The following is a 25622-nucleotide window of genomic DNA, read 5'->3' as shown; positions in this document are numbered from 1 at the left end:
AATTTCTCCATAAAATTGTAAAATTCCTACTACCAGTTATCGAAAACGCTTGATTGAAGTTGCTGTCGCCAAAGGAGGCCCAACTGCCTGTTATGTTTATGGGGAAATTATAGTTTCACACAAGGTCATGTTGGTCCAAACCCTTAATGAAGGAAATTTTTCCCTTAATGAAGGGAATTATCAGAACTTTCTTTACTATATTTATATTATACAGTGAAATATTTAAGTGTTGTAAAAAAGCCATTTCCGAAGAAATTTTACAGCATGGCAGAAGTTATAATTTTCCCTTTGACTTCATTATTTTTCTCCTATTGTCTTTGAATAAATGTTGTATTTTGCTATTTTTGTCTGTTCTCACTCATCTCTCCTCCAGATTAATTTAATCTAACGCTGGACAATAAATCAGTAACAACATATATCATGACAGACATGTGATCAGCATTAATGGAGAATATATCAGAACAGAATATTTCATAAGTTCACTGAACTCCGATCCAGAACCGCAAAGCTTTCTGTGTGGAGGTTGAGAAACTTTAGCTTTAGCTTCTCACCCTCTCACTTTGGTGGAATCAACTGACTCACTCATTCTATGGTTACCTAGCAACTCACTCATTCTATGGTTACCTAGCAACGACCTGCTGAGTAACATGTGCAGTCGCAGTTTCTCAACTGCTAAAAAAATTAAAAACAACAGCATAGAGGGAAAACTGTGGATAAAACAGGAAAGGTTATGCCACCAGTTTGATAGTATTTTAGATATTTAAAACAAAAAAATATAAATATCATTGTAAACTAGTATGAAACACGAATATTGTGATATGGTTTTCGGCCTTATCGTCCAGTCCAAATCTTATTGATTAATAAATGTGGAAAAGACCCTAATATTTCTGATCTTATCCCGTCCTCCACAGCTTCCCCATGGACTCCCACCCACCAGCCTGGGCCTGGAGAGAGAAGTGGAGAAACGGTTTCTGCAGGATCCAGCCTGGCTGCCCATCCATGACACAGACTTTGCCTTTCAGAAGTTTCTCAAGTATACCACACTGTTTATTATCTTGATGTCATTATTGAAAGCCCATTATGAACACATAAGACTTACCATTTCACAAATAAAAGATGTACAATCACTATCATAGTAAATTTATGATATCTTGAAGAAGATGTGATATTTTCTTTGTTTTTCTCCCCAGGGTGACTGAAAGGAAGGTTAATGTCGACTCTTTGCTCAGCTGCGCCCCGTCTCCGCTTCACTCTGGGCTCTCAGTCGTCAGAGATCCAACCACAGGGATGCTGCTGGACTTCACAGAGGTGACACTTTCTCTTCTTTAAACCAGTAAACCACTCAGTCTCTGCAGAACTGTTGTGTAAAACTGCTGCTAACCAACTCCATCTCAGTAAATAAACCAATATCTGTATTTTTTTGGCTTGTTTTTTAGGTTTTACTTGAAAACACTGGCCTGTCGGCCAAAAACTCGCTGTCACTGCAGCGTCAGCCTGGGCCTCCTTCTGAAAGCCTTCGGGGAAGCAACACTAACTACCCCTTCCTCCCCGGTTAGAGATATTGATATATTGATCCAGAACTTCCTTTCTGCTGTGATGTGTGGACAGGATTGTCCAGAGGTTTTAAACTCGTCTCTAATTTCTTTATGCTCTGATCTGAGCAGAGTTTCTTGCAATCTGGTGGTAAAATATTTCTAATATTTCTTTCAGCATGTCATGACAGCTATGATACTGTCATACAGCAACTGACCCCTACTCCAGAGGCCTATCGTGATCAATTGTCCCAGGAATTATTGCAATAAATGATAGTATTGTTGTTTTGAGACCATTTTAAAGTAACATATTGATAATAATTGCACAATAATGTAAGTTTGTCCTCTCAAAGACTAACATAATTAAAATTTTGTAAAGAACACTTAACACTAGAACTGGATGACATTTTAAATATGCAAAATAAAACACAATGACCAAACATAAATAAAATATAAAATAAAAAAACTCACACAACCGAAACCATAAATAAAATGTATTATGAAATCCCTTTAAACAAAACTTCCCTTGAAAAAATAGAATCAGAATGAAAAGTGCCAAGTTAATTTTAATTTATTATGTGATTAATTGCTTATTGCGACAAGCTTACTACTGGAAATCTTTCCTTTCCACAGCATCACCATCTATAAAGACTCTTTATGATATGAGTTACAGCAATATTTAATTTCCATTTTGATTAAATAAAGTATTATTTAACATAATTGAATGAAATTGAACAAACAAGACTTTTGTACAGAAAGTTAAAATACTGTAAAGATGTTGGTATATAAGTTGGGATGACTTTATCAACCAATCTTACAGTAGGTTTTAAAGTAAAACATATTTTGGTAAAGTCTAAATAAGGTCGAAGAAAAAGGTTAAACTGAAAATTGAGCTTGCAGACCTGCTGGTTGAAGCCACTTTAAACATTTACCAGAAGATCTGAATCCTGTGAAGCACGATATTAAGAAGAAATATTATTTTTGTAGAGTTTTGCTTAAAGCAGCTTATCAATCTTTAATCGTTGATTTTTCACAGGAGGAATGGAGGAACTCACTCTGGACCAAATTAAGACGAGATCTGAACAGGAGGAGGAAATAAACTTTGAGAAAGGTTTTTTTTTTTCTGTTTTGAGAGTATAAGTTTGTAAATCACCGCCACAAAGGAAATAACATTTCATGTTATTGTTTACCTCAGATTTACTAAAAATCCCTCCTGGACTCAAAGCTGGGATGGATTTCTCTGATAAAGGTTTGGTTCAAGACATTTAAAAAATATATAAATTTGCTCTTAAAACTTTAAGATAATTTATTCGCTGGTTCCTGCTTTTTGTATTTGCTCTGTGAAGATGCCAAAATAGCAAAACCAGAGGTGAACCTCATGTCTCTGCTGTCCACACTGGAAGACATTCCTAATCTTCAGCCTGAAGCAGAGGAGAAGGAGGATGACAAAGCAGGACAAGAGGCCGTCAGAATTCCCAGGACTAACAGCCTGGAAGACCTGGGAATAAAGGTGTTTCTTTTAATATCAACACCACTACTGCTACTACTATTATTATTACTACTATTAAATCTAGCCTGGATGACATTGGACATCAAAAACTTCAATTTAATTGTACTTCTCCTTCTCCTTCTACTGTTAACGCTGCTAGGGGTATTGAAAATTACGTCACTTACGATTAATTGGCGATTAATTGTTTATTAGATTAAAATTAGTTCCAATAAATTAAGTGACAGTCCTCTTAGACCTTCTTTGCGTGTTGTAGTTTGGCCGCCATCCAGAAGAGGGCGCCTCTGGTCATCCTTAAGCCGAGCCTTAGGTACAGATTTAAAGATGGCGACCGCACCAGAATGGGGAAAAGAAACGGTCCAAACAGAGTACGATGTGGGAAGCAAAATACACTTTATGCGGTTCTGTTTTGAAATATCATCTTTTATTTTAATATTCAGCAACTTAAGAGGTTCCGGGTTTGTTACAGTATATTTTATGAAAATGTAAAAGTTTAACAATGTGAGAAAACCACAAATTTCGAACATGTATGGAAAAGACTGGTTAGCATCTCGTCTGTTGTAGGTTTTTATTGCTGCTCCGATGTAAGGGGAAACGCTGCTTATAACGTATTGATATAAATCATGTGGGGTGAATTCAGGCAAAGTCGATAATTTAATCAACATGTCAGGAGGGAGGAGGTATGGGTCGGTTTATAAGCTAGCTGTTTCCAACTTTTGTAAATACCGCAGTTTGTATATATGAGCCCCAACCAGGTGTAAGTTCACAGACAAATTAGCTTGACCCGAATAAGTATAATCAGTGAATAAACTGACAAAAACAACTTGGGAAAACAATTTCAGTCGCTCTGTTCAAAACTAGCGTCCCTCACTTCCAATGTCCGTCATGGTGCCTCCAATGATTAATGATTAGCTGAAGTGTGATCAATAGTTTTTTCAAGTCAGAGGACTCCAAAACTCTTTACGCTACAGTCATTCATACACACATTCATCTGCAGCAGGACTCCGACACACTTCAAGTGAACATTTTTAAGTACTGACAAAATATTTTTTTTAGGTTAAAAAAATATTTTTTATATAATTAGACAGAAAATGCATCACAATCAACTATTTGAAACATAAATAAACTGGAATTAAATATTTTTCTCCTCAGAACAATAACTGTGTAATGTTTTAATCTCACTATGTCTTAATGCATCACATCAAATTGGTCAACAAAAATATGACATAAATTGGACTTATTCTGGCTGTAATTAATCACTTTATAACAGAAGCTTTTAATAAATCAATTTTTTTTTGTCCATCTTCAGGATGGAGAGTCTTCTTGTTCCCAAACAGAGGCAGGAAAAACAGACAAGTCAAAGCCAAAAGAGAACCCAGAGGAGAAAAAGAAATGGGCCATCCCTGTGGACATTCTGTCACCCTGTGAGGATTTCTACAAACGCATCCCAAACCCGGCATTCAAGGTGGCGACTCGAATATGATTCATTTCTGAATTACCTCTGTCTGGCTGTGATGGAGCGTCCGCTGGTGCCTGACTCTCTGCCTTCCTCCGTTTCAGTGGCCCTTTGAGTTGGACACTTTCCAGAAGCAGGCTGTGCTGAGGCTGGAGGCCCACGACTCCGTTTTTGTAGCCGCTCACACGTCGGCCGGCAAAACGGTGGTGGCTGAGTACGCCATCGCTCTGTCCCAGAAACACATGACAAGGTGAGAAACTGTTGGTGCAGCTTAATTACTGCCTGCCTAAAGGAGAAGGAGGAATATGTGAGATATAATGGCTGCGATTTAACAGGAGTATTGATTTAAAAGCTGTGTGGAATGAAATAATTAATTAGAATACAAATAATAATCCAAAAGGCAATGTGCATATATGGATTCACAAAGAGATTATCTAGAACAAGCTGAAATTACACAGCTCTGGAAAAAACTAAGAGCCCACTGCACTGAACCCCATTAAAACCTCCTGGTTTTTCCACCAAATGTTGATTTCTGAACTCTTCCTGAGTTAAAACATTAGTATTGTTGTTTCTAAATGAATATTAACTTGTTTTCTTTGCATTATTTGAGGTCTGAAAGGTCTGCATGTCTTTTGTTATTTTGACCATTTCCCATTTTCTGCAAATAAATTTAAAAAATGTTTTATTTATTTGCAGAGACATGTTGTCAGTAGTTCATAGAATAGAAGAACAATGTTCATTTTACTCAAACATAAACGTAAAAAGAGTATATAGGTATATGACCGTTTATAATTTTAAGCAGTCTCTTATTTTTCCAGAGCTGTATGTATACACTAATTGATTAAATAAAAACAAATTAGTTTTAGACAGAGGAGTGGAAAAAATTAAATAAAACTCAATATGTTGGGAGTTTATGGGACTTAATTGCAGATTAAATGGATAACAATTTCTGCAGCAAGTTTATCTGGATTTCTAATTATCTCACTTTTTTTATGCAATTTAAATCTTTTTAGTGGGGATTTATAAAGGCACCACATTACCAAGAGATTAACATAATTCGTTAAAAACCCACTTCTCATGAACCATAGATCTCAAGTGACTGTTGATTCCATCGAAGCGTTTCTGACTCCACCACTAGATGGCGCTGAAACAGAACAATCAAAATATGAATAAAGGTTTTAATGTACTGAATTTATCTGTATCATCAATAATCCTGTAATTGTTGGTGCATTATTTATTTACTAGGGCTGCATGATGTAAGAAAATATTTCAATGGGGGTAATATTTGTAAATGTTGCAATATATGTCTGTTTCCTCCTTTCCTTTCTGTCCCACACAAGATATAATTTTACAGAATATATATAATTTTACAGAAAATTATACCAACTATTTTTGTTCAGATTCTAGTGCAAATATCTTAGTACAGTAGGTAACTTTTCAGAAACATAGAAGCCTGTTTTAAGTGAATAATCCCATAAAATTGATCTTATAAGAGGACATATTTGCACTAGAATCTAGACCAAAAATACTTGGTAAGATTTTGTGTTTTTGCAGTGTATTTGTGTTTCCAGGACTACACACTGCTATTGTGATGTACTCATGATATATTGTGCAGACCTATTATTTATCAAACACAAGATTGATAAAATATGTTGTTCATGATAATTTGATAAAAAATATTTTGTTAACTCCTTTTCCAACCCAGCTTTACTTATAAAGAATTTTAAATTAAGACCAAAGTGTGGTACAGAATACATAAAAACATTTTAAACACACCAAATACCTTTATAAAGACACAAAAACATAAAATACAGAGATGTTAGTACTACTAATGATCCTAATTCAACCTGTTTGGTCCTCTGGGTTTTTCTAGGACCATCTACACGTCTCCCATCAAAGCTCTGTCCAATCAGAAATTCAGAGACTTTAAAACCACTTTTGGGGACGTGGGACTCCTGACCGGAGATGTCCAGCTCAGTCCCGAGTCTTCCTGTCTCATCATGACCACAGAGATCCTCAGGTATCTTCATGTTGAGTATTTTGCTTTCAAAATGATGAATAAAACTTCTACATTGACTTATCTTGCTGCTTTCTTTGAGGTCGATGTTGTACAACGGCTCAGAGGTCATCAGAGACCTGGAGTGGGTCATCTTTGATGAGGTCCACTATATTAATGATGCTGAGGTCAGGAAATCTCCTTGGAGACTTTATTTCCTCTGCTTCCTCTGTGAGAATAGCAGTTTTTCTTCTGTGTGCCTCAGAGAGGGGTGGTTTGGGAGGAAGTGCTGATCATGCTTCCAGATCACGTCAGCATCATCCTGCTCAGCGCCACAGTGCCGAATGCTTTGGAGTTCAGCGAGTGGATCGGGTAACTTCTGTTGCTGCATTTAACAATTATTTTAGTAATCAATAATTAGGTTGACCAATGGTGAACCCTCTGAGTAGTGGCCAGCTTACTAACATTATACATTTTTGGCTCGTTGAGCAGGTTACAAACACACTCACAACGTAGGACTGCAACTAATGATTATTTTAGTGACTGATTATCCTATCGAATATTCTGACGATTAATCGATAAACCGGCCAAAAAAGTTGGTACATTCTGCAGATTTTTAATTTACTACTTAAGTCTTTTTGATACGATATTAGAAATATATAAAATGTGCAAATAAAAAAATAATTCAGTTCCCTTTTAAAATAATATAAATAAGAATAGATAAATTGTGTAGTCTAAAATACAATAACAGACTATTTTTTAGTGTATGCTTGATCATTTGTAGATAAATTTACAAATTTTTGCTTTTACCAATTAATAATTTGATGGCAAAAGATTCTTAATAGGACATTTTGATTTTTACACCACTTGAGCTACGTGAAGCTAAAACTGTGCCATGTTAGGAGTTTTGGGTAGAACATATTTAGCTTAATTCCTTCTCTGAATATGTTGTTCCTTAAACCGTTTTTGAGTCTGCATACTCCAATTAACAATTGGAGTATTACTAAATTAGTTGAACATTATTTTAATAACCGATTAATCGTGATTAATCATTTCAGCCCTAGTAACTTCTCAAAGCTAAACTGGAAGTTGGAGGCTATAACTCTGTTCTGAAACTCGTAACCCGAGTCCTTTGGTCCCCAGTCGTATTAAGAAGAGGCACATTTACGTGATCAGCACCATGAAGCGGCCCGTACCTTTGGAGCATTACCTGTACACTGGAAACAGCACCAAGACCCAGAAGGAGATGTTCCTGCTGGTGGACGCTGCAGGAAACTTCCTCACCAAAGGGTACGTCCCTCCAGCCGCTCGTTTGCACGACACCAGTGACCAGAGTCTCTGACCGGCACTCTGTGACATTAGGTCTCAGAGTGAAACGTTTCTGTAGCAGCCCAGCAGAGGTGTGAAGAGCTCTGCAGGTGTGAAAGCGCATGCGTGCAGAACAGATGACTTCAGGGTTTATTCCACACATACAGGGGGAGATAACAAAAACAGTTGTGGATAGCATTGTGCTACTTAACCTGTTCAGTTTAGCATAATTTCTGAAAAGGAATGTATGCGTTACATGAGGGTGTGATGGAGTATTAGGGCCGCAATAAGAAAATTTAAAAAAACTTATGAGAATAAAGTGATAAAATTCCAAAAATAAATTCATAATATCACAAGAATAAACTCGTGTGAGAATAATGTCATAATATTATGAGAAAAAAGTCAGAGTGTTACAAGAATACCTCGTATTATGATTTTAATCTCATAATGCTACATTATTCCTATATTGTTTAGACTTTTTTCTCGTATGAGTTTGTCTCTGGAATTTTATCACTTTATTTTCATAATATTATATTATGACTTTATTCTTGTAATACCAACTTTTGCTTATATTGTTACAACTTTATTCTCACATTATTTTTACTTAATTTTCGTAACTCTGCAACTTTATGCTCATATTGACTTTATTCAAGTAAGATAATGACTTTGATCTTGTAATTTTACAATTATTTTTGTAATATTTCAACTTAATTCTTGTAACATTATGAATGTATTTTCATAATACTGTGACTTTGTTGTCATGCGACTTCTTGTAATGACTTTTTTCTTGTAATATTATGACTTTAGTTTTGTAATTTTTTCTTATATAAGTATTACAACTTTGTTCTCGTAATATTTCGACTTTATTCTTATATAATTTCTTGTGATATTGACTTCACGTTTGTAATTTTATGACTTTAATGTTGTCATTTTATGGGCCTAATACTCTTCATTTTGGTTTACAATGAAGTGGAAGCTAGTGAGGTGTGTTCAATAGACATGCTAAACACACAGTGCCATCTAGTGGCCTGGCATGACAACTACAGGTGCTGTCTAAACATGGAACTTTTTCCAAATCAATAAAAATACCGTTAGTTTCCAGGCAGCGGTTTCAGTAAATAAAAATAAAAATCTGTCTGTTCAGCTACTACAACGCTGTCGATACAAAGAAGGAGCGGACCAGCAAACACGCCCAGTCATTCGGCACAAAGAGCATGCCTCAGCACACCTCAGCCAGCCAGGTAATCGTCCTGCGTTGCCTGTTGGTTCCACCCACCATCACAGTTTTTGTGTTCACATTTCGTCCGTTTTGTTTCCCTCCAGGACCGAGCGGTGTGGCTCACGCTGCTACACTTCCTGTCCCAGCGGCAGCAGACCCCCGTGGTGGCCTTCACCTTCTCTCGGACGCGATGCGACGAGAACGCCCGCTCGCTGGACTCCATGGACCTCACCACCTCCATAGAGAAGGCGGAGATCCACTCCTTCTTCCAGAAGAGCCTCAGTCGGCTGCGAGGAGGAGACCGGCAGCTGCCGCAGGTGAACGGCTGCAACTATTTATACAAAGAAAGTTGGTCTGTACTGAGATGTAACTCAGTTATTCAGAAGATCGTAGAAAAGTTCATTTATTTAAATTCACAGAGGGATGAATTTAAATTGATTTAGTTTATTCCTGATGATTATGGCTTTCAGTTTCTGGAAACCAAAAGTGAAATAATTCAAATATTTAGAAACTGCAAAAACACCTAATCTTACCAAGTAAACTTGAATTAAGACAAAACCAACTTTAAAGTAACTAGTTAGTTTCATGTTTTTCATGTATCTGGAAAACATGTAAAAATCAACGTTCTTCTCAGTCCTCAGATCTAAAACCTACAGAAAACCTGTCTTGTCTTGTTGACCAACTGTTCCTATGCACTATAGCAGAATATATTGTGATAAACGGACTTTTGTGTAGATCTTGCTCATGCGGGACCTTCTGAAGAGAGGCATCGCCGTCCATCACAGCGGGATCCTCCCGATCCTGAAGGAGGTCATCGAGATGCTTTTCTCTCGAGGTCTCGTAAAGGTCGGTCGCTGTTTGTTTTTAGATTAAAGGGGACGTTTGATGCAGAATTCACAGTTTGCAGGTTTTTACACGTGGATCTGAGTCTCAGATGCCTCTAAAAGCAGCTCAAAACAGCTGTTTTTCGGCAATAAGTTCATGTTTTTTAGTGTCTTGAAAATGTGCTATTTTAAATACCTCCTGATTATTAAGTCACACTGCACCGTTGCCTAGCAACCCCAGCGAGGCATAGCCTGTTACCTAGCAACCCAAGCTAAGTTCCAACACGTTAATCAGCTGGTTTTACCGCTATATGCGCTTTATGCAGCTAAAATCTCCCACTTGTGGGACTAGTAAAGGATTGTCTTATCTTATGAAACTTTATCAAAACTTACCATACCAATCCTTACCTTATCTTACCTTACTTTGCCTTACCAAAAAGAGGTTTTCCCCAGAACACCTGGTAAGCCCAGTGGCAGGGCCGTGATAGGGCAGTCATCCAGCGACCTAGCATGTTTTTGAGTTAATTTTTTTTAAATGTTGACAGAAAATGTTTAAATATTACTAGGTAATTGTGTGTTCTTGGAAGACATTATTAAAAACACCTAAATCCCAACTATGAAGTCTTAAAATTTTGTGTTTTGTAATTTTAAATTTTATCTGCCATTATTTATCTATAATCCATTCCCTAACATTCTTGTATATTGTGTATAATCTGTATAATCTGTGCATATAGCTCCCATATTTATATTTATATACAATATCTATATCTTTTGCTATAACCCCTTATAGTCCATACATACATAGTCTTGTACATCTGTAAATAAATGTTTATATCTCGTAGAGCACTTCTGGATAGATGCAAACTACATCTCGTTGCTTGTACTTGTGACAGTGCAATGACAATAAAGTTGAATTATATTCCATTCTATTCTATTAAAAAAGTCAAACAATAAAAAATGTAAAATCAGTAAACAATGCTAAGCCTGGTGGGGGTGCAAGTAAAGCCTGGTGGCCCGCCAGGCTTATAGTATACTGGGGGAAACCCTGCACTCTGTTGACCTATCATCCAGAAACTACTTGCTACCTTCTTGTTGATTGTGCAGGAGGATCTACTTCTACTTTTCAAAGATGTAGAGTTGCATAATTGCGCCCTCGTTTGCATCCGTTTTGACATGTGAGTGTAAATGTTGAGTTAGGAACGTGAACAATAACAGTTTATTTGGATTTATATGGAGGCTCTAAAACTAAAATGATGATTTTCTGCAAAAAATGTAATGAACATGTTTGGTGTCGCCCATAGATCTATCCTAACCTGTTCAAGAAAACATAATGGGACACTTAATAAAGACAGATGTTTGTTTGCTGTAATCTCTTTCCCGCTCGTTTCTGTCCCCAGGTGCTGTTCGCCACAGAGACATTTGCAATGGGAGTGAACATGCCCGCCAGGACCGTGGTGTTCGATAGCATCAGGAAACACGACGGCACCGGCTTCAGGAACCTGCTGCCAGGTTTGAAACGCTCCTAGCTTTCTCTGCCATTGGATAAATAGCAGCATTTTGATCCAATCTTCTGCATTTTGATCCACACTTCAAGGCGAATACATTCAGATGGCGGGCAGAGCAGGAAGGAGAGGCCTGGACGCCACAGGAACAGTCATCATTTTGTGTAAATCGGGCGTTCATGAGATGGCCGATCTGCACGCCATGATGATGGTGAGTCCCTCCATGTTTGAAAACTCACAGCAGAGACTTTTGCGATGGGAGTGAAAATGTGCTGTTTCAAAACCTCCCAACTGTTAAGATGTACAGATTCTCCACTCATCATGGGCCTAGGTCTTTATTATTTATTCAACCACCATAAAAACATACTAAAATATGCAGAAAAATGTTTTCCTAAATAAGAAAATAAAAATGTTATTGCCTAACATGCAGTAGCATAACATTAATTTAGTGAACTTGAAGAGGTTTGTGTAGAAAATATTTACTACGTTGTTCTTATCTTGAATGCAAAATGTATATTTTGTATAGTTTTAGCTTAATTACTGCTCTGAATATGTTGGGGGTGAAATGACCATTTGCTATGAAAAGGTTATTTTAATAAAAATGACCCTTTTTTGAGTCTATATACTCCAGTTATCGATTAACTGATTACTAAATTAGTTGACGATTATTTCAGTTTACCACGATTAATCGTTTCAACCAAATTTTTCATTCCTTCCTTGCTTTGCCCAGCAATAAATGTATTCTTCAAAAGGCACTCCATCCCAGAAATAGACTTAAAAAAAATAGAAATTGATTAATAAATAAATATAACCTGCAGTTGAGCTTTGTGCTGGAAAGTTTCAGAAACGGTTTCGCCTGATTTCTGTCTCTGTTTGGTTTAGGGAAAACCCACCGTCCTCCAGTCCCAGTTCAGACTGACCTACACCATGATCCTGAACCTGCTGCGGGTCGAAGCGCTCCGAGTGACCGACATGATGAGGAGGAGCTTCTCTGAAAGCCACAGAGACACTCAGGTGATATCTGCACAAAAACAACTCGGCAGCAAACAGAGAAGCAGTAAGAGGATTTTAGAAGTCAGTCTGAAAGCTGACGAATAAATCTGTTTTTCTTCTTCTGCTGTTGTAGGCGCATGAGAAGAGGATCAGCCACCTGAAGCAGATGTTGGCGTCTCTTCCTCCTCTAGAGACAGAGGGCCAGCTCTCTGATATCTTGCCTTATTATCATACAGCAACGGAGATGCAGAACACCAGAGAAGCCCTGCAGGTAACCCCAATCAGTTGATTAATAAATAAATATAAACTGCATTGATAAGTTTCAGTAAGTTTCTGAAACCTACTGCAGAGAGTTTCAGAAACAGTCTAGTTGTATTGTTGTTGTGAATAAAAAAACAACAGCAAACCTCCCCACTCCCATTGGATTCATTTACATTTTGACTTTCTAAATTCAAGTTCACTCAGATATCGGATATCGACAAACAATCATACAATGATTATTTGTTTTAACTCCTTATTTAGCTTGTTGCTTAAGCTATATCCAAACTCCAATCTAAACTAATGCAAGACTGTCTGCTGACGACAGGCTGATTGCTTGTTTTTAATCTGTAGTGTGCTGAAAGCTTGCAGCTTCCTGGATAAAACAGCAGCAGAGAGCCAGGGGTGGAAATACGGCAAGCACAATGGTCATATAATATCAAAACATTTTTATATTTATTTGAAATTTTTATATCCTGACTTAAACTCATGGATTTTAGTATTCACGTGAGTTCACATTACGCTACGGGACACTCAACAAGCGCCACCTAGAGTTCAGACAATATCATGCGAGATGAGAGTTTAGCATTTTTGCTTTGTTGACATTTTTTTGATATTTTACTGTTTTTACCTTCTGTGACTATTGCTTTTATTTTATATGAAGAAAAGAACAATTTGCCTGAAACTCAACAGCATCTTTTGTTGAATATAGATTCTTTACATGGCCAGAAGGACCCATATGGGCACAGCTGAAACAGGTCCTTAAACTCTCTAAATAACATACTATATATATGTATATAGCATATATACACACACACATAATATATATATATATAAATATATATATATATATTATGTGTGTGTATGTATGTTTATATAAAATGAACATATGGCTATATATATTTTTATGTATATATAAAAATTATGTTTATCTATATATATTTATATATAATAAACATGTGGCTATATGTTTTAATACATAAAATTAATTTATATATACACTGCTCAAAAAAATAAAGGGAACACTTAAACAACACAATATAACTCCAAGTAAATCAAACTTCTGTGAAATCAAACTGTCCACTTAGGAAGCAACACTGATTGACAATCAATTTCACCTGCTGTTGTGCAAATGGAATAGACAACAGGTGGAAATTATTGGCAATTAGCAAGACACATTCAATAAAGGAGTGGTTCTGTAGTTGGGACCACAGACCACTTCTCAGTACCTATGCTGTCTGGCTGATGTTTTGGTCAGTTTTGAATGTTGGTGGTGCTTTCACACTCGTGGTAGCATGAGACGGACTCCACAACCCACACAAGTGGCTCAGGTAGTGCAGCTCATCCAGGATGGCACATCAATGCGAGCTGTGGCAAGAAGGTTTGCTGTGTCTGTCAGCGTAGTGTCCAGAGGCTGGAGGCGCTACCAGGAGACAGGCCAGTACACCAGGAGACGTGGAGGAGGCCGTAGGAGGGCAACAACCCAGCAGCAGGACCGCTACCTCCGCCTTTGTGCAAGAAGGAACAAGAGGAGCACTGCCAGAGCCCTGCAAAATGACCTCCAGCAGGCCACAAATGTGCATGTGTCTGCACAAACGGTTAGAAACCGACTCCATGAGGATGGTATGAGGGCCCGACGTCCACAGATGGGGGTTGTGCTCACAGCCCAACACCGTGCAGGACGCTTGGCATTTGCCAGAGAACACCAGGATTGGCAAATTTGCCACTGGCGCCTTGTGCTCTTCACAGATGAAAGCAGGTTCACACTGAGCACATGTGACAGACGCAAGGGCGTAGGTTTGGTCTACGTTTTGGTGGGACCTTACAACTTACTCACCAATTCACCAGCATTTAAAATGAATGCTGCCACTGCGTAGTATATTGAAATATTAAACTAATCAATGTAGATTTTCGTTTATTTATTTTGCTTTTGTTAAAAAATACATATGTTGGTTTTTTTTAATTTATATGGCAAAAATTGGTCGGGACTATTTTATATCTCTTGAATATTGGTCGTGACATGTCACGACCGTCCATACCCAAACCTACGCCCATGGACAGACGTGACAGAGTCTGGAGACGCCGTGGAGAGCGGTCTGCTGCCTGCAACATCCTTCAGCATGACCGGTTTGGCAGTGGGTCAGTAATGGTGTGGGGTGGCATTTCTTTGGAGGGCCGCACAGCCCTCCATGTGCTCGCCAGAGGTAGCCTGACTGCCATTAGGTACCGAGATGAGATCCTCAGACCCCTTGTGAGACCATATGCTGGTGCGGTTGGCCCTGGGTTCCTCCTAATGCAGGACAATGCTAGACCTCATGTGGCTGGAGTGTGTCAGCAGTTCCTGCAAGATGAAGGCATTGAAGCTATGGATTGGCCAGCCCGTTCCCCAGACCTGAATCCGATTGAGCACATCTGGGACATCATGTCTCGCTCCATCCACCAACGTCACGTTGCACCACAGACTGTCCAGGTGTTGGCGGATGCTTTAGTCCAGGTCTGGGAGGAGATCCCTCAGGAGACCATCCGCCACCTCATCAGGAGCATGCCCAGGCGTTGTAGGGAGGTCATACAGGCACGTGGAGGCCACACTGAGCCTCATTTTGACTTGTTTTAAGGACATTACATTAAAGTTGGATCAGCGTGTAGTGTTATTTCACTTTAATTTTGTGTGTGGCTCCAAATCCAGGCCTCCATTGGTTAATAAATTTGATTTGCATTGATGATTTTTGTGTGATTTTGTTGTCAGCACATTCAACTTTGTACAGAACAAAGTATTCAATGAGAATATTTCTTTCATTCAGATCTAGGATGTGTTATTTGAGTGTTCCCTTTATTTTTTTGAGCAGTGTATATATATATATACAGTACAGACCGAAAGTTTGGACACACCTTCTCATTGAATTCAATGAGAAAGTGTGTCCAAACTCAAACTTTTGGTCTGTATTGTATTTTATACATAATATAAAATAAACATGGCTATATATTTTTTATGTATATTTAAAATAAAATTATTTATCTATATTTGTTTATATAAAATAAAATGTGGCTATATATTTCTATACATAAATGTATATATACACATAAAATGTATTCATTATATATATATATTTTGCTATATATCTACATATAGATGTTTTTGTATAGTATTGTTAAACCGGAGCACCCGGAGAGAACCTAAGTTAGAAAATATGTTCATCCTCCCCCCTCCCTCTGTCCATCCCTCCTCCCTCCCTCCCTCTGTCCATCCCTCCATCCTCATCCCTCCCTCCATCCATCCCTCCATCCTCCCCCCTCCCTCCATCCATCCCTCCATCCTCCCCCCTCCCTCCGTCCATCCCTCCATCCTCCCCCCTCCCTCCATCCATCCCTCCATCCTCCCCCCTCCCTCTGTCCATCCCTCCCCCCTCCCTCCATCCATCCCCCCATCCTCTTCCCTCCCTCTGTCCATCCCCCCATCCTCCCCCCTCCCTCCGTCCGCCCATCAATGATAGACCGATTTATCTATCATGGATGTTTTGGATGGTATTGTCAAACCGGAGCACCCGGAGAGAACCCAAGTTTTAAAGTCCATCCGTCCGTTCCTCTCTATTCGTCTTCTCCCTTCAGTAAAAGTACTTCCACCATCCCTCCTTTGTGTGGTTCCTGCCTTTTACTCTGTCTTTCGACCGTCGAGAATGTGCTTTCGCTTTATATTTGCTGTCATTGTCTGAGTCTTCACTCTCTCCTCTAGCTTTTGAACATCTGACTTTTGAACTAGACCTTCTCTTCAATTGAGTGTCGCTTTCTTCATGGCAATCTGTTGAATCCTCTGTTGATGTTTTGTTTTCAGACGTCTCGTCAGCTGTGCGGCACAAACTATCTCTTTTTGTTAAGGAATCTGTTGACTCTGTTGACTCATCCCCTGAATGAAATGCTCTTGATGGAGGTGTTAGTCTTACTGTGGATCGTCGACGTTTCTGGTCTGAATCTGATGACTCCTCAGTGATGCTGTGATTATAATCTATCTCACTTGAAGACTCATCTGAAAATTTTTCTGGTCTCCTGATGGCAGCAGCGTTTCCTGTTGAATTCAAATCATCTGCTAAAGATCCCCTCAGCAGAGGATGGGGAGATTTCACTGCATCATAAGGAGATTTAAGGTCCCCCAGAAATTTCTCAATTTTTGGTTGGAAGGCCTTATATTCCTTCAGGAGATTATTGATCTTAGTCTTGAAATAATTCAAGCGTTTGTTCAGCTTCACTTCTTTCTTTCTTGGCATTTTAAATGTAAAAAGCCTTTGTTTGGTCCCAAGTTTTGCTTTTGCTTTCAACTCGTATATCTTGCTCAGGTAATCATTCTCAGCCTGCTCCAGATCTCCGATCTTCTTCTCCATGTCATTGTAAACAACCTCCCAGGACGTTTGATCCGAAAGTCTGTCTGTTAAGACCTGAATCACCTTTTCTAACTCTTTGTTGAGGTCTGAGAGCCTTCGTTTCTCATCTACTGCACAGAGAAACTGGTATTTCAACATGGGCACATTGATGGCTTGTTGTCTCAACGTTTTGATCATCTCCACTAGTTTCTCGTTCTTTTGGACTGCTTCATTCACTTCTTCCTGTTCCACCGCTAGTTTCTCCTTCACAGTGACCAGGTCGTATGTTTTTAGTTTTTGCCTGATCTCTTTAAAGTAGCTGTCTTGAAGGGCCATCATGTCCTTGTTTTCCCTTTCCTTCTCTGTGAACTCATCAAATAGTTTAGTTTGATGTACAAGTTGTCGTGACAAGATGGCGACATTCTTTTTTAACTCTTTGTTAAGAAATGTCAGCCGTTCCTGCTGTTGTTGCGCGGCCCCTTTCAAAGATTTCATCACAGGTGCCTCAAGTAGTTGTTCGTTCGTGTTTTTCATTACATCAAAAAGCAGATCTCTCCTTTTGCATAGATTCTCCAGTTTGTCTTTCTCATCAATCCAGATGTCAGATTCCAAATTCAGCTTAAAGAGCCGTCTTTCGGATTCCTCAAAAAACTCCTTCTCGTCTTTCTCCAGTCTATTCCGATTTTGATAACGTCTTCTGCGGGCCTTGGCGTTCTCCAGTTCTGTGTTGACTTTCAAGAGCTTCTGGAGCGCCCTCCTGTTCTTCTTGCGGACTTTTTCAGCATCAAACATGGCACCTGCTGCCGCTTTCTCCTTCTCAGTTTTATACATTTTGAGATTTTTCTCGCGGGTAAATCCAAAAATGTCAGAACGAAACAAAATGTAGGGCAGACAGTTTCAGGACCAAAATCCAACTGGAGAGAATTATGATGACTCATAGACAAAAGCTGTAGCATCAAAGGGTGACGTTTGTGACATCATCAGTCTATGTGTGACATCATTGTTGTGATGTCACAACCTCCCATCAGGGCTCTGTTTTATAATCATTGCTTAGACATAGACAGAGTTTGTCATTCAATTGTACGTTTAAAAACATACAAAGTGAAAGATTTTTAGTTGCAAGGCTTTAATAATAATAAATAAATAAGTAATAATAAAAGTATTGATGTAAATATATATAGTAGATACTTGTGTGACTTTTCAAAGTGTCCTGAAAGCTGCATTTCCCTCACTGACTGAAGCACTTTGGGACCAATGTGTTTTAAGTTTGGAGGCAGCAGAAATCTAACATCTTCAATTTTCCTCAGAAATGTTTGTGAAATTAATTTAAATTTAGATTTTTTTTTGTCCAACAGACTCACCAAAAACCAAATAAAAACACAGAGCGCCGTCCTCGTTTAGAGAACAGCGGTCCTAGAAAATTTGAGTTTTAAACCAGGAAAGTAAACGTTGCCATGGCGATTCAGTGTGGTTGCCCAGGGCAACCCCTTAAAGAATTTGTTGCATTCTAAACTGAATTTGGCTACGTTATTAAATCTGTTGACATGATTGGATGGAGGATATTTCTCTCCACATAAATGGGGTCTGCTTTGCCTCCTGAATGCCTTTAAACAATTGAACTATCTGACCATTTGTTGTTGCCTTTTAATTGGTTTTTAATGGTTTTAAGTGTTAATAAGACACTGAAATTTTTGCCTTTCATGATTTTTCCTTTATTTCTAAAAACATAAATAAATTCACCTTCTCCAAATCTTAGGAAACCCCTTTGGAAAAATAAAATCAGTATTTAAATTGACATCTGTTGCTCTGCTTCCCTTTGGAAGCAGCTTAATGTTGGCAAAATGTCATTATAAGGCGTCAAATTACATCCCCCCCCCCCCGCATTTGAGAAAACTTAGGGCACCCAAATGACCGTTGCTGCAAGACGTACTCATTACATATATACAGTATATATTAATTTCTTAAAGTCTGACACTTTTTTGGGGGGGGAGCATGTATTTTACAAATTTACTTTGTTTTTCCACTGATATATCAGTCATGTTAACAGCTTCATTAGTGTAACTTTCTATGGTGTCTTACCTTTGCACAAGTACCAAACATTGGCATTTAGATCTGATAACTGTGGAGCTGATAATCCTTCATTTTGTTTTATATTTTCAAGCAGAAACTTCTAAAATCCTGTTGGGCTTACCAGCGTAAGGCAATTATTTTTGTATTAAATTTGCAGAGAATATTCTCCTTCTCTCATGAGCAATTACATTTTTGTCCCTATTTATAGTTATTTTCTGTTTCAAAATGCAAGACAGGAATCTTTTCATTAAGCATTTGAATCACTTGTGTTACTTTTAGGTAAATTAGGAACATCCCTATCCCTCAATTAGGTTTTCTATTACACCTTCACTGATCATGAGAAGGTAACTTTGGCTTCATCTTTATCTGCTGTCTTGTTTTCAGAAAGCCATCCTGGAGTCTGTGAACGGACTCAAAGCGCTGTCTGTTGGCCGAGTTGTCATCGTCAACAACAAGCAGCATCTTAACGCGCTGGGAGTTATTCTACAGGTAGAAAACGCACTCTGAACTCTGAGCATTACGTTCTCCCTTTTTCTCACAGTTGTAAACATCCAACCTAATTTCTCAAGCTTTTGATCATTATGTATTCAAGTGTACTTTTTGATCTGTGAGCAGTAAAAAAAAAAATCACCTCAGTGAGCCGCTATTAGCAGCAAGACGACCCTTGTGAGTGAAATTTCTTTGTTCTTTTAATAACTCCGTTTTGTTTGTTTTACAGGTGTCCAACGACGCTGTGAATCGCACCTTCATGGCGCTCATTATCTGTGAGAAGGGGAACGAGGAAGTGGATAGAAAGGCTGAGGACAATGCCACTTTCCAGCACCTGTACAACACAGCTCTGTTCATACCTGAAGGTATAGCTGCACAAACCCATAACATCAAAGGAACATTTTATTACACCTCTTCTATGAACCCCTTGCATGTTATTGCTACCAGAAATTTTGCGCTTGTGCACAACGCTGGAGGCCAAAAAGACGCTTCTTTTTACATCCCATCTATAGCCGCGCTGCTGTGGTAGAAACATTTTATGAACGAAATGAAACCTGGAGATGTAGGTATTATTAATTTAGTGCAGTGGGCAAAAGTTACCAAATGGAAAAATAACACAGAAAAAACGTTAAACAACAACTCAAAACTTCTCATATTCTTCTTTTTTCTCGCTCTCTGTCTGCTACGCTACACAAAGACTCATTGTCATAGCAACTGATATCGCCACTTTATGTTTCAGGGTTCAACACCAAAAAAACACTCAAATTTCTCAATTTCCCACACCAAGAACAGAACATTCAGTCGGTTACAGTATTATAGGCTTGATGTTTGTTTTGTGATTATTAAGTGATCCCTGTAGTTGATTAGCTACCGCTGCTATTAGCTAACCTAACACTGCAGTGGTAGATTAGCTACCGCTGCTATTAGCTAACCTAATACTGCAGTGGTAGATTAGCTGCCACTGCTATTAGCTAACCTAACATTGCAGTGGTAGATTAGCTAATTTAAACACCAGCTCTATTGATGATCATCTCACCTTTTTTAAAAAAAACATTTTTAACTGAACTAAAACACTGAATTCCACACCACATCTATATGTTAAGATTGTCAAAGTCAAGCTAGCATAACTGAGCTATTTTTCTCTTCCTCGCTGTTTATTTTCCTAATTAAATATTTTTCCTGGCCTTGTTATCTAGTTGCTGTAGTGTTGACGATTAGTCCCTTTTTATTTTAAATGTCAGGCGTATATTAAAGATCTATTGATAACTTAACAGCTAAAACCAATGCTAGTCAGTAGCTTTTTGCCCGCCAGCAGGGAGGCAGTTATGCACAGGTGACGTCCATAACTGCTTTTTTTTATATGTAAACAAGCAGGCCTTTCAGATGCAGAATAATGTTTTTCTGATGTTGTCTTGCTGTTTTTGTCAGGTCCATGCAGCCACACGGTGCAGAAGTTAAAACTTCAGGACATATCCGCCATCACAGTGAAAACCCTCAAAGTGATTTCCGACAGAATAATCGATAACTACAACAAGAGGCAACAGCCGCGGTTCAGGTGCCGTCAGCATCCATCTTTCATGTTTTAATGGAGGGATTGGGACCCAAACCTGTTTCTGAGGCAATGTTTACATTTCCAATAGGGGCGAGCGTCATGGACTTAGAATTTTTGGTTGCAATATTTTGTGATGCTATAATGATAACGGCAATCATTTACGCTCCTTGGTGATTCAGGGCCGAACCTCCCGGCCAGGCCATCTCCACGGCGACGCAGGAGCTGCTGCGCCTGGCCGAGGCCAACCCGGGCGGCGTGGCCACCCTGGACCCGGTGAACGACCTCCAGCTGAAGAGCGTGGACGTGGTGGAGGGCTCCATGAGGCTCCGTGTGCTTCAGGACAGCCTGCGGGACTTCAACTGCGTCCACTCGCCCACCTTCGCAGAGCAGGTGTGTTTTTCTGTATGTGTTTAATGTAGAGGGATTACTGCCGCTCTACTGCGCATGTCACCTTCACAACGCAGGCAAGAATGTATTATTCTAACTATTTAAACTATTTTCAATAATAATTAAAAATAATAATCTCAAATCTCATTGAGAGCTGATTATCGTACGTGATCTAATTGCTTTAATATTGCTAGCATGTTAATGTCCAACGTCTCGGTCGTTTTCTCTCGTCATTTATCGACTCGCCTGCATTAAATCCGTCATTAAGACGCATCTCACTCATTAATGTCAATTGAGTGACGTAGCTTATTGTATCACGCTGTATTAAACAGTTGTAGCATGGCTAGCAACATGCTAGCCAATGTTAACAGCATGATCAATGCGGGTAACCGTGGCAACCAGCCAGCTCTTTCTGCAGTCAAGTCCACTGTGTTTACAAACTAATAATCCAAACATTTAATAGACTAACGATTAATTGTCGATTAATGGTTTATTAGATCCAAATTAGTTCCAGTCGTTTATTAAAGTCGGCCTTTAGTGTTGTAGTTTGGCCACAATCCAGCAGAGGGCGACAACGGTCATCCTTATGTTTAAGTTTAATAGTGTGAGAAAACCACAATTTCCGGTTTACTCAGTCAGTATTTATTGCAACTGACTCAAAACTATGTGAATATTTAATTACTATTTTTTCATCCAGAATATTATAAAAAATTTAGCCTTTATTGTTATAAGAGAAAGTCAGGTTTTTAAGAAAGTTTCATTGTTAGTTGATTGATATTTGGAGGTATTTCTAACATCCAAAATAAAACATGACAGAAATAAAAACCACTTAAAACCAAAACCATAAATAAATTTGATTATGGAATGTCTGTTAAGAAAATTGCCCCTCAGAAAATATTAATCATCAGAATGGAAATTGAGCTTATTTTAATTTTCCATGCGCTTGATTGATTAATTGCTTTTTCCAACAGGCTTGCTTGCATCCCTAGTTTAATAATAATTTTCCTCCTCTTCTTTATATTTTTGAGAGGCACAACAAATACAAGACAAAGCGATATTAATGAGAACAGAATATTTAAAAAGCTAATTAACACCACAGCTCTACATAAGACTCTTGTTTTATAGCATGCCCTGTTTGTTTCATTTTTATCCCTGCTCCAGTTTTCCTTCCATCTCTCCATTAGCTTCTCCTCTAGGTTCAGAATAATATCAAACTCTAGCTTTAAACATCTGCTTCTAAGCTCTCAAAACAAGCAGCTTCAGTAAGGAGATAAGATGTAAGAATGTGACCCGTTTCTATAATTAAACCTACAGCCGCGGCTGAACGCCGACTCACACGCACAGTGTGTCTTTTGAGCCACCTCTCTCATTACTCTGCATAATAAAAAGCTCTAACTCCCCGTATCACACCCTCCTCTTATCTGTGCTCATGTCTTCAGTCAATATTCTGGGTTTTATCTGCTTATTAATGATGTGTGGATGAATAATGAGAGATGTTTGTGCAGTCATGAGGAATGAAAGTAAACTCTAGTTTAAGGCTAGTTTCCATACCCTAAATCAGTGTTCCCCAACCTTTTTATTACTGAGGACCGATCAAGACTTGTTCCCGCTAAAGCCTTTTTTTTTTTTGCCCTAATTTTCCCTTTACGACAACCTAACAACGTCCTGCAGTGTGTGGTGTGTTGAATATGCCCGATTTTAGATCGGGCATATTCAACATTGTCTTGGCCCAATTATCGCAGTCTGTGGGGTTTTCCCTGACTGGGAGCGACTGGGAACACAGCCTGTGGGGTTTTCCCTGACTGGGAGCGCAGCCTGTTGAATGTGACACGTAGCCAATCAGAAAGCGCGGTGACGTAAGAACCGAGGGGAATCCCAAACAGTTGACATGGCGCAACTGAGAGTCGGGTGGGCATCGGAGGTGACGTGGAAATGTTTATTACTCTATGTAAAGGTCATTTTTATATATGTTTATTATATGTGGTTATGTTTATTCAGTTAAAAATGTTAACTACGAAGAAACATAACTCACCTCCAAATCATAGTGCAGCAAATAGAGCGGCTGCTCCCGCCATCTTTTATCCAATGCCTTTTCTTTTTGTTACGTCTTTTATCGCTTAAAATGAGCCACAAACTATCACTGCTGCTTCTACAAAAAGTTCTAAAAAAGTTGCTTTTAAGTCAATTTGGTTGCATTTTAAGAGTATTAAGATATTTCCACTAGAAACTAAACCAAAAATACTTGGTAAGATAGTTTTTGCAGTGTACAAACCTTCACAGATCTTTTCTTGTTTTTGTTTTTACTAATATCAATATCAAGATAACATTGGAATATAAAACAGGTGAAACAAATGATAGCAATTAGTCTTTTACACCTACTGATCAATTATTGCAGCATATTTTTACTCTAATTGATACTTTGTTTAAATTCTCCTATAGGAACAGGCGTGTATTTAGATTTAGATTTTCCATTTCGGCCTCATTTTTCTCTAATAAGTAGCATCAGTTTAAGTTCAAATTAAATAACTCATGTTTTACTACGTCTCAAATCGTGAAAACCTAAAACAGAAAGAAAACATTTTTTACCATTCGTATAAAACATGTTGCTTTAAAGTCTGATTATTTCTGCAGTGTTTCTGTTTTACGGTTGATCTGATTTGTTGCTTTGTTTTTGTTCCAGTTTGCTCGTATTAAGGAGAGGATGAGCGTTCAGGAGGAGCTGGACCGGCTGCTGTTCCTGGTATCGGACCAGTCCCTGGTGCTGCTGCCTGAATACCACCAGAGGATCAAGGTTTGGACCTTTCCACAGAGTTTCTGTTTAGTCTTTCAAAGTTGGTCAAATTGTGAAATGCAACTGTGTTGAAGGCTGAAGTTTGAAGGAAATAGTTATTCACCGTGAAATAGATCACGTTTTATCATATTTTGACTAGAAAATTAGAATAAGAGCGTGAAAGATTTTTTTAAAAGTGCGACTCAAGTTTGAAGAGTTGAAACTTTGAAGAGCTGATTGAAAGAATTGAAAGAAAGAAAAAACTACATATACAAAACTCTTACAGGATTTTTCTCTTTGACTTAAACTACACCGTAGTTGCATAACTACGTTTGCACCAAATATACTTCCATTGCTTCCTTTCCTCTAACATGTGGCTTTAAAGAGGGCATCTATTTTGCAAAATTCACATTTTGCACGTTTTTATGTTTCCGTTTTGTTTCAATTCCTAAAAACAACTGAAGCGTAAAATAAAAAACACTTAGCTGTTTTTTACAATAAGTTAATGCATTTCTGTTTTAGAAACTATCAATTAAGTCACATTTGGTGTTACTTAGCAACCCAACCCTGTGACGTAGCAACCCAAGCAGAGCTCCAGCACATTTGGTCAGCTGGTTTTACCTTTGTATGCACTGTACAATGGCTACTGGAAAAGAAAAGTGTTTTGTTGTTGACTTACCATCCAGAAACCACTTGCCGCATTCTTGTTTGTTGTGCAGGAGGCTCTACTAATACTTTTCAAAGATGCGCGGTTGTACAACTGTACATCTATTTGCAGCCATTTTCACATGTGAGTGTAAACGTTGAGTTGGGGGTTGGGGGACGTGGCCAGCAGCTGACTGTTCGGATTTAAAGCTGCAGTATGTAACTTTTACACACATATGTTTAATCCATATTTATTAAAACTGTCACCATGTTGTGACAACATGGTTTAGGACAGATGATCTGTCAAAAGATCGATCTCCTCAACTTCCTATCATTGCTACTATTTTGAAATATGCACCGCTCTCTTTCAAAAACAACCAGTCAGAGCCAGGAGGAGGGTTGTAGTGCTGTCAATCAACCTCGTGTACATGCTACTTGATGTACTAATGGTGGAAAAGCAACTTGCCATTACAGGAAAGCTGTCATCTGTGGCTATGCTAACTAGCCTTAGCATTGTTGTCAGGCTATGGTGTGATGAACCAGCTGTAGCGTAACAGAGAGGAGGTAGGAGTGGGTGAGCACGAGACTGATTGACAGTTCAAAGTCCCGCCCCCTGGCTCTGATTGGTTATTTCTGCTGGTTAGCACTGGGAGGACTGGGAAAAGGTAGAGGAGCTCAATTTTCTTTTTTCCACAGATTATCTGTCTCATATTAAACTGTCAAGACATAATTATAATTTTAGCAAATATTTAAAAAAAAATA

The 25622-nt window shown here is 38.5% G+C and overlaps 1 protein-coding gene across 1 annotated transcript in view; it reads left to right on the top strand.

Annotated features, from left to right (window-relative positions):
• Positions 1-25622, top strand: part of skic2 (SKI2 subunit of superkiller complex) — a 30837-nt gene that overhangs the window by 1555 nt on the left and 3660 nt on the right. The window contains exons 3-26 of the mRNA XM_028036841.1: positions 912-1033; positions 1191-1308; positions 1437-1551; positions 2569-2643; positions 2728-2781; positions 2879-3042; positions 4349-4504; positions 4600-4745; positions 6369-6515; positions 6595-6679; positions 6757-6863; positions 7635-7781; positions 8944-9040; positions 9123-9335; positions 9754-9864; positions 11240-11351; positions 11437-11555; positions 12227-12358; positions 12471-12608; positions 19402-19506; positions 19736-19871; positions 20935-21061; positions 21238-21448; positions 24126-24236. Coding sequence (XP_027892642.1) covers positions 912-1033; positions 1191-1308; positions 1437-1551; positions 2569-2643; positions 2728-2781; positions 2879-3042; positions 4349-4504; positions 4600-4745; positions 6369-6515; positions 6595-6679; positions 6757-6863; positions 7635-7781; positions 8944-9040; positions 9123-9335; positions 9754-9864; positions 11240-11351; positions 11437-11555; positions 12227-12358; positions 12471-12608; positions 19402-19506; positions 19736-19871; positions 20935-21061; positions 21238-21448; positions 24126-24236 — 3048 coding nt within the window. The remainder of the gene's footprint in view (positions 1-911; positions 1034-1190; positions 1309-1436; positions 1552-2568; positions 2644-2727; positions 2782-2878; positions 3043-4348; positions 4505-4599; positions 4746-6368; positions 6516-6594; positions 6680-6756; positions 6864-7634; positions 7782-8943; positions 9041-9122; positions 9336-9753; positions 9865-11239; positions 11352-11436; positions 11556-12226; positions 12359-12470; positions 12609-19401; positions 19507-19735; positions 19872-20934; positions 21062-21237; positions 21449-24125; positions 24237-25622) is intronic.

This window comes from Xiphophorus couchianus, chromosome 13 (genome assembly GCF_001444195.1).
Source record: "Xiphophorus couchianus chromosome 13, X_couchianus-1.0, whole genome shotgun sequence".
Classification (NCBI taxonomy): domain Eukaryota; kingdom Metazoa; phylum Chordata; class Actinopteri; order Cyprinodontiformes; family Poeciliidae; genus Xiphophorus; species Xiphophorus couchianus.
Note: the sequence above shows the minus strand (reverse complement) of the source record. Positions and strands in the feature narration are given on the sequence as shown.